This window comes from Aquarana catesbeiana, linkage group LG07, assembly GCF_042186555.1.
Source record: "Aquarana catesbeiana isolate 2022-GZ linkage group LG07, ASM4218655v1, whole genome shotgun sequence".
In the NCBI taxonomy this organism is placed as follows: domain Eukaryota; kingdom Metazoa; phylum Chordata; class Amphibia; order Anura; family Ranidae; genus Aquarana; species Aquarana catesbeiana.
The window spans coordinates 313,613,677-313,626,978 of NC_133330.1; the positions used below are offsets into that span (position 1 = coordinate 313,613,677).

At 42.6% G+C, this 13,302-nt stretch overlaps 1 protein-coding gene across 1 annotated transcript in view; it reads left to right on the forward strand.

Moving 5' to 3' along the window:
* USP33 (ubiquitin specific peptidase 33) overlaps window positions 1–13,302 on the forward strand; it is a 126,576-nt gene that overhangs the window by 78,393 nt on the left and 34,881 nt on the right. The window contains exons 14-18 of the mRNA XM_073593709.1: window positions 607–677; window positions 1,151–1,184; window positions 2,932–2,977; window positions 12,136–12,316; window positions 12,411–12,537. Of these exons, the coding sequence (XP_073449810.1) occupies window positions 607–677; window positions 1,151–1,184; window positions 2,932–2,977; window positions 12,136–12,316; window positions 12,411–12,537 (459 nt within the window). The remainder of the gene's footprint in view (window positions 1–606; window positions 678–1,150; window positions 1,185–2,931; window positions 2,978–12,135; window positions 12,317–12,410; window positions 12,538–13,302) is intronic.

Here is a 13,302-nt window from a genome sequence, read left to right on the forward strand (position 1 = left end):
AGATGCAAATGACTTTTCACTTAAAGACATACTGCTTCTAAAGGAAGCTCATATTGAATAAGTAAGAGGTCCCAAGAAATTCTTTACTAGTTCAGTTTGAGGGGAAAAAGATTTTCTATTTTCTATTCCCTGTACAGCAGAGCTTAGACTGAGAGAGGGAGAAGCAGAACAAGGAGCCAGTCAGTTGTGCTGCAGTGCTCATGTGGTAACAAGGAACGTGCTAATAGGAGGAGAAAACGGAGTGAGAGAGAGATGAGCTCATCACTGTACTGCTCCTTGTTTCACTGACCAGTTGCAGGTTGGGGGAGTGAGACAAAAATGTAAGTATTAACTAGAACTGTAGTACTCTCCTCTCCTTCTAGCTGTTGACCCGGAAGTGATGTGTGACGTCACTTCTGGGTCCCCCTTGACATTTTCCCCGACTATCGTGCTCAGGAAAGAATGTAATGCAGTGCTATGTGCATTGCATTCAGTGGAGCACAGGGGAGACGTGCAGGGTCTTTTAGGAGCTCTGTAGAGCTGGTGCTGAAGTATCCCTTTATTGGCAGAAACTAGAGAGAAACCATGATAATATTTCACCCTTGTTTGCATTTTTTTTTTTTTTAGCTGGTTTTGGGGTCCCACAGTCACACTACAGGATTGCCTTGCAGCTTTCTTTGCCAGGGACGAACTGAAAGGTGAGCTACTTATAATTCTATTTGGTTCATCATTTTATATTTTAGGCCTCTTGCACACTGCACCCTGAAAATGCTCAGTACAGATAATTTTTAGCTTAGCTATAAATACAGCCCATTCATTGTAATGTGCCTATGCACACAGGCGTGTAAACAAGCGCCGTGTATTCTTCAGTAAAAAAAAAAAAAATAGAAAAATCTGTATTTTTGGTCAGTAATTTACACCTCATGCGCACACGTTTTGCGCGCAAATGCAAACAGATTTGTCCGTTGACATTGTCAATCCGAGAACAAGCTTCCGTGCGTGTACGAATTTGTGCGAAACTTGCGCGAACGCATATGGGCGAAAATACATTTAAAAAGAAAAAAAAAAAAACGGACGAAAAAGTAGATGCTCAAACAAGAGTATCGTGTGCAAGAGGCCTAACACATAACTATAGCTGCCAGAATCTAACTGGTTGTATTTTCTTCTATAGGTGACAATATGTACAGCTGTGAAAAATGCAAAAAGTAAGTGTGAAAAAAGATTTCTTTCCCTTTTATGTGAAAGTGTTGGTAATGTGATAGTTTTCCAGAAGTCATAGAAGAAAAAAATGATGGTGGTCCTCATAGCCATGATATCAGTGCTGTGTACTCTGACTTTTCCATCAGTACTTGTCAGTAGTTAAAGCGGAGTTCCACCCAAAAGTGGAACTTCCGCTCATCGGATTCCTCCCCCCCTCCGGTGTCACAATTGGCACCTTTCAGGGGGGAGGGGGGTGCAGATACCTGTATAATACAGGTATCTGCACCCACTTCCGGGAATAGACTCCCATGGGAGTCACACCCCCTCCCGCACTCCCCCGCTGTCTCCTGGCAAAGACACAGGTCCCAGGAGACAGCGGGGACCATTGAGAACGCGCAGCGCTACTCACGCATGCGCAGTAGGGAACCAGGAAGTGAAGCCGCAACGCTTCACTGCCTGATTCCCTCACTGAGAATGGTGGCGGCAGCACCCGAGGATCGAGGGGCGGTTCGGTCTCGGGTGCCGACACCGCTGGACCCCGGGACAGGTGAGTGACCTTATTTTAAAAGTCAGCAGCTGCAGTATTTGCAGCTGCTGACATCTAAAAAAAAATTTTTCGCCGGACTCCTGCTATAATTAGCTTCTCTCTTCCTCCGAACAGACATGATGCTTCTTCTGTAGAAACAGATGACTGGTTGTCAGCTGAGATCCTGGACTATAATGTCTAATTTAGGACATCCCTCTCTTTCTGTTCTTCAGCACTGATATCAGAGCAGGACTGTTTCCTGAAGCTGTGCAATGCTTTAACCACTTCAAGACCACAATACATATATCTATCTAGCTATATAAATATATATATCTATATATCTATATATATCTAGATATATATATATATCTATATATCTAGATATAGATAGATATATATATCTATCTATATCTAGAGATATAGATATGTATATATAGATATTCATACACATTGCGGCTTTGATGTGGTTTACCAGGATTATGGCTGACGATATCAGCCATAACCCCAGCATAGTTTTTTTTACAGCCGGCAACTGGCTTTCTCATGAAAGGTGTACTAAGTGGCTCATGAGCCGCTGGAACACTTTCAGAAGCGGCGGGAGGAACGTAAACCCCATTAAAGCCGATGGAGATTTTTATGTACCGTAGTTTGTCACCATTCCATGAGTGTGCGCAATTTTAAAGCGTGACATGTTCGGTATCTATTTACTCAGCATAACATCATCTTTCACATTTTACAGAAAAATTAGGATATGAATTGTTTTTTTTTTTTTTTTAATTTATTCAAGTGTATTTTTTCCCAAAAAATTCCATTTGCAAAACCACTGCGCAACAACCTTGTGACAAAAAATTGCAACCAATTTTATTCCCTAGAGTTTGTTACCCTTGCTGGCCTCTGCTAAAAAAAAAATGTATAATGTTTGGGGGTTATAAGTAGTTTTCTAGCAAAAAATACAGATTTAACCTTGTAAACACAGAGTGCCAGAAAAAGCCTGGTCTTAAAGTGATTAAAGCTGAATTCTAGATTTTTTTTTTGCATAGTTACATTGGACCAATGTAAGTATACATATTCCATACCTGGCCAATCCCTGTGGAAGCGGAAAATCACTATAGTAGCCAATGCAAGTCTTGAGCGGAGCTATGGATTTGGGTACATTCTTGCTATAGTCTGTCAAGTGCTGCTCTGATTTCTGAAGATTTTTTTTTTTTTTTTCATTCTTTTTGCAGGTTAAGAAATGGTGTCAAGTTTTGCAAAGTGCAAAAATTTCCAGAGGTGAGCTGTTTAAACCTTCCTTAAAAATATTACACATTCTCTGTCAGGGAATCTGCAGGTGATATCTTTGGACAGTCTTCCCCAGCTGTTGAACATAGTGCCCACCATGCATTTATATATGGCAGCTGACAAGGCATGCTGGGAGATGCAGGATGTCACTCTACAGATCACTCATATCCTAAAATCTTCACAGAGATGGATTTTAATTTAGCCTAGTAGGAGCAGTTGGGATATGCAGGATGTCACTCTTGCGATGATCACTTATTTCCTCTACCTGAATCCTTATCACAGAGATGGGTTTTAATTTAGCCCCATGTGCATGCAGTTTTGAGTCACTTGTCCCACACTCCCTGGACTCTCCTAGTTTTTTTTGCACTTTCAACCCCTTCGTGATAGAAGGTAAAACAAATCTTATCGCCTGAATCCAGTTTTGCAACTTTGACATATGTTGGTAAAACTGTACGTATCACAGCTTAAAACTGAGTTCTACCCATATTTTACATGTGCACTGTATCTTATGGCCATAACGAACGCTCTTTCCAATGGCAATTTTATTTTATTTTTTAAAGTAAATACCCTTTTTTCTCGTATTTTCAGCAGCACTTCTGGCTGTGGCCACCTAGGCGATTTGCAAGGGCTCCTGGGATAGCGACCTCATGTATCCCAGGAGTCCATGCAAATCGCCTAGTGATGATATCTCGCGTTATTTCCAGACTGGATATGACTTGAACGGGAGGACCAGGATGTCCTGATTGGCAGGTTGCTATTGCAATGCAGCAGGGACTTCCGCCGCCGCCATTGCTATGGAAACCTGTCAGGAAGAGAGAGAGCCGTGCAGGGGCATTGCTGTTCAGGTGCAAAATCGGGAGGTGCATGCTGGGTAGCCAGCTGCACTGAATCCCGGAAGTCAAGAGAATAGGGCTTCAGATGCCCACAGATGACATGGAACCTGCCTGCTTTCGAGATCTGGTTAGTCTTCATATATTTTAACACAAATATACACAAACTACACACATGACATATTCTAAATGTTGCTGTATATGTTTAAACAAGTACAGAGGAGTTTTTAGAAAAAAAAAAGTATTTGGGGGACTTGGACTCTGCTTTAATGTATCCAGGTAAATTATACCTTTTTTTTCTGAAAAAAAATTTACTCTTCATTTGATGATAAATGCTAATGCTGACTTTTTTAATAAATATATATATATATATATATATATATATATATATATATATATATATATATATATATATATATTGCGCACACACAAGTTTTAGGTAGCTGTGAAAAAAATGCTGTTTTCGTGCATAGTTGAGTCGCTTAGCCTTGTTTCCACATCCTGTATCCGAAAATGTAGGTGCAGAAAAATAGCAGCAGGTAGTCCGGACTGATGAGTCAAAATGTGAAATATTTGGCTGTAGCAGGAGGCAGGTTTGGTGGTGAAGGGCTGGAGAGCGGTACAATAATGAGTGTCTGCAGGCAACCGTGAAGCATGGTGGAGGTTCCTTGAACGTTTGGGGCTGCATTTCTGCAAATGGAGTTGGAGATTTGCTCAGGATCAATGGTGTCCTCAATGCTCAGAAATAGTCAAATTCTTATCCATCATGCCATACCATCTGGGAGGCGTGTGATTGGCCCCAAATTTATTCTGCAGCAGGAAAACCACCTCAATTATACAGCCATCCATTATCATCTACCTGCAATGAAAAAGAAGAGTTACTATAGAGGTAGAGTTCCTCAACATGTGAAATTTAAACGACCTACAGTAATGTGCAAAGGTTTTAGGCAGGTGTGAAGAAACGCTGTAAAGTAAGAATGCTTTCAAGAATATATATTTTAATTGTTCATTTTTAGCAATTTTTAGTGAGCGAACCGAAGAAAAGTATAAATCAAATCAATATTTGGTGTGACCACAATTCTTCTAGGTAAACTTGCGCACAGTTTTTGAAGGAACATCTTCCGATGTGGAAGGGAAGTAAACATGATGTGTCTTTCATCTGCTCTGTTGAGTTTCCTTGGCTGACCACTGTGTCTACGGTCCTCAACGTTGTCTGATCAATGCTGTCCTCAATGCTGAGAAATACAGGCAGATACATATCCATCATGCCATTCCATGAGGGAGGCGTGTGATTGGCTCCAAATTTATTCTGCAGGAGGATAACCATTCCAAACATACAGCCAATGTCACTAAGAACTATCTTCAGCATAAAGAGGAACAAGGAGTCCTGAAATGGATGGTTTGGCTCCCACAGAGCCCTGATTATCATGGAGTCTGTCTGGGATAACATGAAGAGACAGAAGGATTTGAGGCAGCCTACATTCACACAAGATCTGTGGTTAGTTCTCCAAGATGTTTGGAACAACCTACTTGCTGAGTTCCTTCAAAAACTGTGTGCAAGTGTACCTAGAAGAATTGATGCTGTTTTGAAGGCAAAGAGTGGTCACCCCAAATAGTGATTTGATTTGGATTTCACTTCTGTTCGTTTACTTTCCATTTTGTTCATTGATAAACTAATTAACTAATAAACTGATAAATTAATTGATATATTAACACTTCTATTTCTGAAAGCATTCTTAATTTACAGGAGTTTTCACACCTGCCTAAAACTTTTATACAGGACAAAATTGTTTTTTTTTTTTTTCTAATCTGAACTGTAATTTTTTTTGCCATTACCATGACCCACTACCAAAAAAAACCTCTGAAATAAATTTTCCTAATCCTGAAGTTCACAGCAATAATACAAATGTGTATACTGTATTCTACGTTGTTTGAACCCGTGATAGGGCCAGAATGCAATAGTGCATGTTTTTTTGTTTTCTTTTTTCCATCTAAATAAAACCCCTATTTTTAATTATACCCAAAATACATTGACTGTGACCTTTGAGCCTGACCTTGACGATAATCTAGATCAAATCCTGATTTAGCTGTTTTGTCTTTTTTTTTTTTTATACACTTTTTTTTTAACATTCTTCTCATCTGATGTAGGAGTAAAATTCAGCGGTGAAAGACAGCACAGGAGAGGGGTTTATTGAGTAAGCACCGTGATAACCAATCACAGGCTGTCACAGCAAGAAAAAGAACAACAAGGGCGCCACTCTAAGTGCAGTATTTAAAACAAATTTAATACATCTTTAAAATGGGTACTCACAAGGGTACATGTAAACAGGCATGTAGGTAACAGGTAGAAGGTGCCAGATATCCCGGGAGTGATGTCCAATCACATCATTCAGTGACGATTTCCTTCTCACGACAGGCTGCACTGCTGAATGGTCAATGTTTCCTGCCGCTGGAACGCACTGCTCGTAATCGGTGGAACGGGGTCATCTCCGGGTTCGTGCAGAGATAGGCAGGCGACGCGTTTGCGGAGTTACGCTCCTTCCTCAGGCCTAACGTGACCTGTGAGAGGGGTAGAGAAGGAAGCGCCACCTGAGTGTAGTATTAACAAATGATGTTTAATGACACCAGATAAAAACACACTTACAGGATAAAAACATATAAAAGGCTCATCTTTATAGGTATGTGGTCCTTGGTGTTCCCTCTGATCCTGTGGTGGTGACGCTGCAGGGATGCTGGGCTGCAGAAGGTGGATTACCAGCCGGGAGCTCCTTCTGTGGCCATCAGGAAGAGACTAGGGGCTGGCGTGGAGCGCACGTGAAGCGTGCATGACGTCACAGGTCGTCCGTCTGCTTCCGGGTTCGGTATCCAGGGGAGGGATCGTCCAGGAAGGAGGGCTAGCAGAGAGGTTGAGAGAAGGCTACGTGCTCGGAGGAGGAGCAGTGGCTCTGAGCGCGTAGCCTTCTCTCCTGAAGGAGCAGTGGCTCCAAGCGCGTAGCCTTCTCTCAACCTCTCTGCTAGCCCTCCTCCCTGGACGATTCCTCCCCTGGATACCGAACCCGGAAGCAGACGGACGACCTGTGACGTCATGCACGCTTCACGTGCGCTCCACGCCGGCCCCTAGTCTCTTCCTGATGGCCACAGAAGGAGCTCCCGGCTGGTAATCCACCTTCTGCAGCCCAGCATCCCTGCAGCGTCACCACCACAGGATCAGAGGGAACACCGAGGACCACATACCTATACAGATGAGCCTTTTATATGTTTTTATCCTGTAAGTGTGTTTTTACCTGGTGTCATTAAACATCATTTGTTAATACTACACTCAGGTGGCGCTTCCTTCTCTACCCCTCTCTCATCCATCACAGAGCCAGCTCTCTGAGGAAACAGCAGCCGCCTAGCCTACCAGCCTACTTTAACCATTACATTACCGGTTACCACTTAACCCTTGAACTTCCAGCCTGTCCCCTATGGACTAAGTTGCTCAGCCTTTTATATCTCCTGTTATATATGGACTTGTGTGTTTGCGCTTACAGTTACCAATACTCTGTCTAACGTGACCTGTGATTGGTCGAAACTTATATGGTCTATGAAGGGCATTGATTGGAGGAGGAAACCGTCAGTCAGACTGGGGCACAAAGCTATGTAGTGCAAATCGAATGCTGATGTATCTGATGTAGAAGTGGAAGGCGTAGTGTTCAGATGTCTGCTGTGACAGATTTAATAGGACAGCGCTGTATATACATGTGTATAAGAGAAAGGGTTTGTTGAAAAATAAATTAAAGTATGTGTGTTGCTGTTATTGTGGTCTGTAAGAAAATAAGAAAATGTGAATGAATGTGAAACTGAAGTTGCATGGTATTTAAATTATTGATATTGATAAAATTTAAATAACTGTGAAAATGTATACATGTTATATATTGTCACAGCAATCATGTGATTTAGAGCTGGTTCTCCCAAATCTCAGTCGTTGGTACAAGACCAGGAGCTCTTGGTTAGCACGCTTACAGCACAGAGGCCTTGCATATATTGTATGTAGTGCCTTGGAAGCAGGCACACTTCCTCAGCACCACTTATATGCGTGAGCTTGGAGTAAATGGGTTTGATAATTTTCGGAATGCTAGTTTTTTTTAGGGCTAGGATGAAACCATAGCTCCAGCTTTTTTCCCTCTGTTGTGCTGGCCCTGTACTTCAAACTTCATACTGATCGTCCACAGAAAGGTCCTGCTCATTGCATGTGTGTGGTATAGAGTACAAACAAGATATTTGGGGGGCACACCCTCTCATTAAAGATGGTGCAGCCATAACACCATACAGTAGAAGAAAACTTTACAGCGCACACATGCAAAAAAACATTTACCTCCAGCAAGGCAAGTTTAACCACTTAACAACCGGCCCATAGCCAAATGAAGGCTACAGGGCGGTTGCTTAACTCTGGGAGGGCGACCAGGGACGTCCTCCCAGAATTCCGCTCTCGCGCGCCCCCCCCGGGAGCATCCGTGACCGCCGCAGGGTCCAGAGGACCCGGCGCATCACGGATCTCGGTAAATGGCCGCTAATCGTGGCCGTTTACCATGTGATCGCTCCGTCAAATGTCATGACGCCGGTTCCTCTCCTTCCCTCCTGTGTACCGATCGGTACACTGTGAGCGGAGAGGGGGATGGATGGTAGCAGCGCTGTGGGCTGCATCTGTAGTGCCCACAGCGCTGCACAGTGACATCCAGCCATCCATCCATCCATGCTCAGCCATCCCTCACTACTCTGCAATGCCCCACAATACTCTGCAATGCCCTCTGCAATGCCCCACAATACTCTGCAGTGCCCCGCAATACTCTGCAATACCCCGCAATACTCTGCAATACCCCGCAATACTCTGCAATACTCTGCCATACCCTGCAATACCCCGAAATACTCTGCAATACCCCGCAATACTCTGCCATACCCCGCAATACTCTGCCATACCCCGCAATACTCTGCCATACCCCGCAATACTCTGCCATACCCCGCAATACTCTGCCATACCCCGCAATACTCTGCCATACCCTGCCATACCCCGCAATACTCTGCCATACTCTGCAATACCCCGCAATACTCTGCCATACCCTGCAATACCCCGAAATACTCTGCAATACCCCGCAATACTCTGCCATACCCCGCAATACTCTGCCATACCCTGCAATACCCCGAAATACTCTGCCATACCCCGCAATACTCTGCCATACCCCGCAATACTCTGCCATACCCCGCAATACTCTGCCATACCCCGCAATACTCTGCCATACCCCGCAATACTCTGCCATACCCCGCAATACTCTGCCATACCCTGCCATACCCCGCAATACTCTGCCATACTCTGCAATACCCCGCAATACTCTGCCATACCCTGCAATACCCCGCAATACCCAGCTATACTCTGCAATGCTCTGCCATGCCCAGCCATGCTCACCCATACCCAGCCATGCTCAGCCATACCCTGCCATACTCTGCCATACTCTGCCATACCCCGCAAAAATCTGCAATACTCTGCCATAACCCGCAATACTCTGCCATAACCCGCAATACTCTGCCATACCCAGCCATACTCTGCAATACTCGGTGATACCCAGCCATACTCTGCCATACCCAGTCATACTTGGCGATACTCTGCAATACCCAGCCATGCTCAGCCATACTCGGCCTCTGTATGTGGCCAGGCTGTGGAAGTCTCACACATGTGATATCGCCGTACTCAGGAGGAATAGGAGAATCTATTTTGGGGTGTCATTTTTGGTATGTACATGCTATGTGTTAGAAATATTGTATAAATGTACAACTTTGTGTTAAAAAAAAAAAAGCGTTTTAACCACTTCCCGCCTGCCGTCATACGACGTTCTTGAATTTGTGTGGGGATATCTGAATGATGGGTGCAGCTACAGGCATCATTCAGATATCAGCTTTTTTAGCCGTGGATTCCCTACACCATAAGAAGGATCATAGCGGCTGTAACACTGCTTGATCGTTCTTACGGGAGGCGAGAGGGGACGTCCCCCCCCCCTCCCGCCACCCTCCGGTGCTTCTACCGACTCACCGCTACGATCGAAGCCAGGATCGTTTTTTTGGTTTTTTTTGTTTTTTTTTATTTCAGGCACAGCCTAGAGGTGAGATGTGGGGTCTTATTGACCCCATATCTCACTGTAAAGAGGACCTGTCATGTCATATTCCTATTACAAGGGATGTTTACATTCCTTGTAGTAGGAATAAAAGTGATCAAAAATTTTTTTTTTTTTGGGAAAAGAGTGTCAAACTAAAATAAATAAAGTGAAATGAACAATAAAAAAAATTAAAAAAATTTAAAGCGCCCCTGTCCGTGTGCTCACATGCAGAAGCGAACGCATACATAAGTCCCGCCCACATATGAAAACGGTGTTCAAACCACACATGTGAGGTATCGCTGCGATCGGTAAAGCGAGAGCAATAATTTTGGCCCTAGACCTCCTCTGTAACTCAAAATTTGTAACCAGTAAAAAATTTTAAAGCGTCTTCTATGGGGATTTTTAAGTTTGGCGCCATTCCACAAGCGTGTGCAATTTTGAAAGGTGACATGTTAGGTATCTATTTACTCGGCGTAACTTCATCTTTCATATTATGCAAAAACATTGGGCTAATTTTACTGTTTTGTTTTTTTTTTAAAGCACAAAACTGTTTTTTTCCCCCCAAAAAAAAGCGTTCGAAAAATTGCTGCGCAAATACCGTGCGAGATAAAAAGTTGCAATGACCGCTATTGTATTCTCTAGGGTCTTCGCTAAAAAAGACATATATAATGTTTTGGGGTTCTATGTAATTTTCTAGCAAATAAATGATGATTTTTACATGTAGGAGAGAAATGTCAGAATTGGCCTGGGTGCTCCAGAACGCCTGAAGGTGCTCCCCTGCATGTTGGGCCTCTGTATGTGGCCACGCTGTGTAAAAGTCTCACACATGTGATATCGCCGTACTCGGGAGTAATAGCAGAATGTGTTTTGGGGTGTAATTTGTGGTATGCATATGCTGTGTGTAAGAAATAACCTGCTAATATGACAATTTTGTGAAAAAAAAAAAAGAAAAAAAAACTTGATTTTGCAAAGAATTGTGGGAAAAAATGACAACTTCAAAAAACTCACCATGCATCTTTCTAAATACCTTGGAATGTCTTCTTTCCAAAAAGGGGTCATTTGGGGGGTATTTGTGCTTTTCTGGCATGTTAGGGTCTCAAGAAATGAGATAGGCCATCAGTAATTCAGGTGTGATAAATTTTCAGATATTGGCACCATAGCTTTTGGACTCTATAACTTTCACAAAGACCAAATAATATCCACCGATTTGGGTTATTTTTACCAAAGATATGTAGCGGTATAAGTTTTGGCCAAAATATATGAAGAAAAATTACTAATTTTCAAAATTTTATAACAGAAATGAAGAAAAATGCATTTTTTTACAGATTTTTCGGGCCTTTTTCTTTTATAGCGCAAAAAATAAAGAACCCAGCGGTGATTAAATACCACCAAAAGAAAAGCTCCATTTCTGTGAAAAAAAGGACAAAATTTTCATATAGATACAGTGTTGCATGACTGAGTAATTGTCATTCAAAATGTGAGCGCACCAAAAGCTGAAAATTGGTCTGGTTATTAAGGGGGTTTAAGTGCCCAGTGGTCAAGTGGTTAAAAACACCTAAACATTTTCAAAAAAACATTATCAAAAATATGGGGATTTGGTCACACCATATTGCTATATGGTGCTAAGCCCACTTACTGCGACAAAGTACCCCATGATTAGTGGGTCCTACACTATCCATAGATTTGGGAGATCCTGCTTCTCTGAACCATGATATAGAGTACAGGCCCCATTTCTCTTATACAAACACAGTGCAGTTGGGATTTACCCATTTTAGAATATGATGGGGAAAAAATGGAACTATGAAATAGCATAAAGCAAGGCACTGAGGTTAATACCGAGCACAAAAATAACTTTATTAAAAGCAGCACACTTACATGTCAGAAATCACCAATCCACCAGTGGATAGTACCACAGCAGGTTGAGACACCAGAGCTAATTCAGTGTTCCAAATGGATATTTAGGCAAGCCACTTGGGTTGATGAGAGCAGCAATTTACCTAAATAGTGAGGCATAAATCTGCGTATTCTCCTAGATGGCAATTTTTTCTGGTAAGCAATCAGACCTTTTCGACCCACAAGGAGAGATCTGGGGTAGAGTTGTTTCTCAAATCACATGTGTTTAGTAAATATGATTTTGGCATAGTTTTCATTGTATTTTTAATGTCATATTAATTAATGATTCTTCTTCTTGCAGATATTGAGTATACACCTGAAACGTTTTAGGCATGAGCTTATGTTTTCAACCAAAATCGGTACTCATGTATCGTTTCCACTGGAGGGTTTAGACCTGCAGCCTTTCCTTGCCAAGGACAGTCCGAGCCAAATAATAACTTATGACCTCTTGTCTGTAATCTGTCATCATGGCACTGCCAGTAGTAAGTACTTTTACATAGAAATGGATGCATCCTGTGATCTTGAGTAAAGTCCTTGTGTACATCTTCTTATACCTTTCTTTAAATCGTTGTGCAGGTGGCCACTATATTGCCTACTGCCGCAATAACCTGAATAACCTCTGGTATGAGTTTGATGACCAGAGTGTCACTGAAGTGTCTGAAGCTACCGTGCAGAATGCTGAAGCCTATGTACTTTTCTACAGGTAAGTAGTTCATTTTAGTTAAAGTGATGCTGTCACCACTGAGGATGCCTTGTAAAAGAAGCATTTGTATACATACCTTTCTAGTGCTCAGTGTCTTGAAATTCCACCACTTCACTGCTTCCTGGCTGCTAAAGGGGTGCTTACAGGAATGTATGACATATAGGGGCTGATTTACTAAACCTTGAGAGTGCAAAAATGCAGCTCTGCATAGAAGACAATCAGCTTCCAGGTTTTATTGTCAAAGCATAATTGAACAAGCTGAAGTTAGAAGCTGATTGGCTACAATGCATAGCTGCACCAGATTTTTTCACTCTCTCTCTAGTTTTAGTAAATCAACCCCATAGTGTGTTTTCATGTAATGCGACTGGTTTTCCAATTTAATCGATCTGTCACAGTTCCACTGTAAGAAGAGATTGCTTCTCAGGGGAAACAGAGGCCTTATGGTGGCTCCCTTCCTGAGCAGAAAAGAAAAGGGAATTCCCAAATGTCAAGCATATTATAGTACAGCGGAACCTTGGTTAACGAGCGTTTTAAAGGACGAGCAACTTTTTTTTTTTTTTTTAATTCTGGCTCAGTTCGCGAGTGTTTGGCAAAACGAGCAGAATCCAAGCTAATGGGGAGTGCAGTACAGCATTTGGCCAGAGGTGCGGGGGCACCGGTGACACTCGGAACGGTTCAGAGCCGTTTAGAGCGGTTAGGAAATACTCGGAAACACTCAGAAATACTCAGTTTCCGAGACTTTCCGAGTTCAGCCGAGCTGAGGCT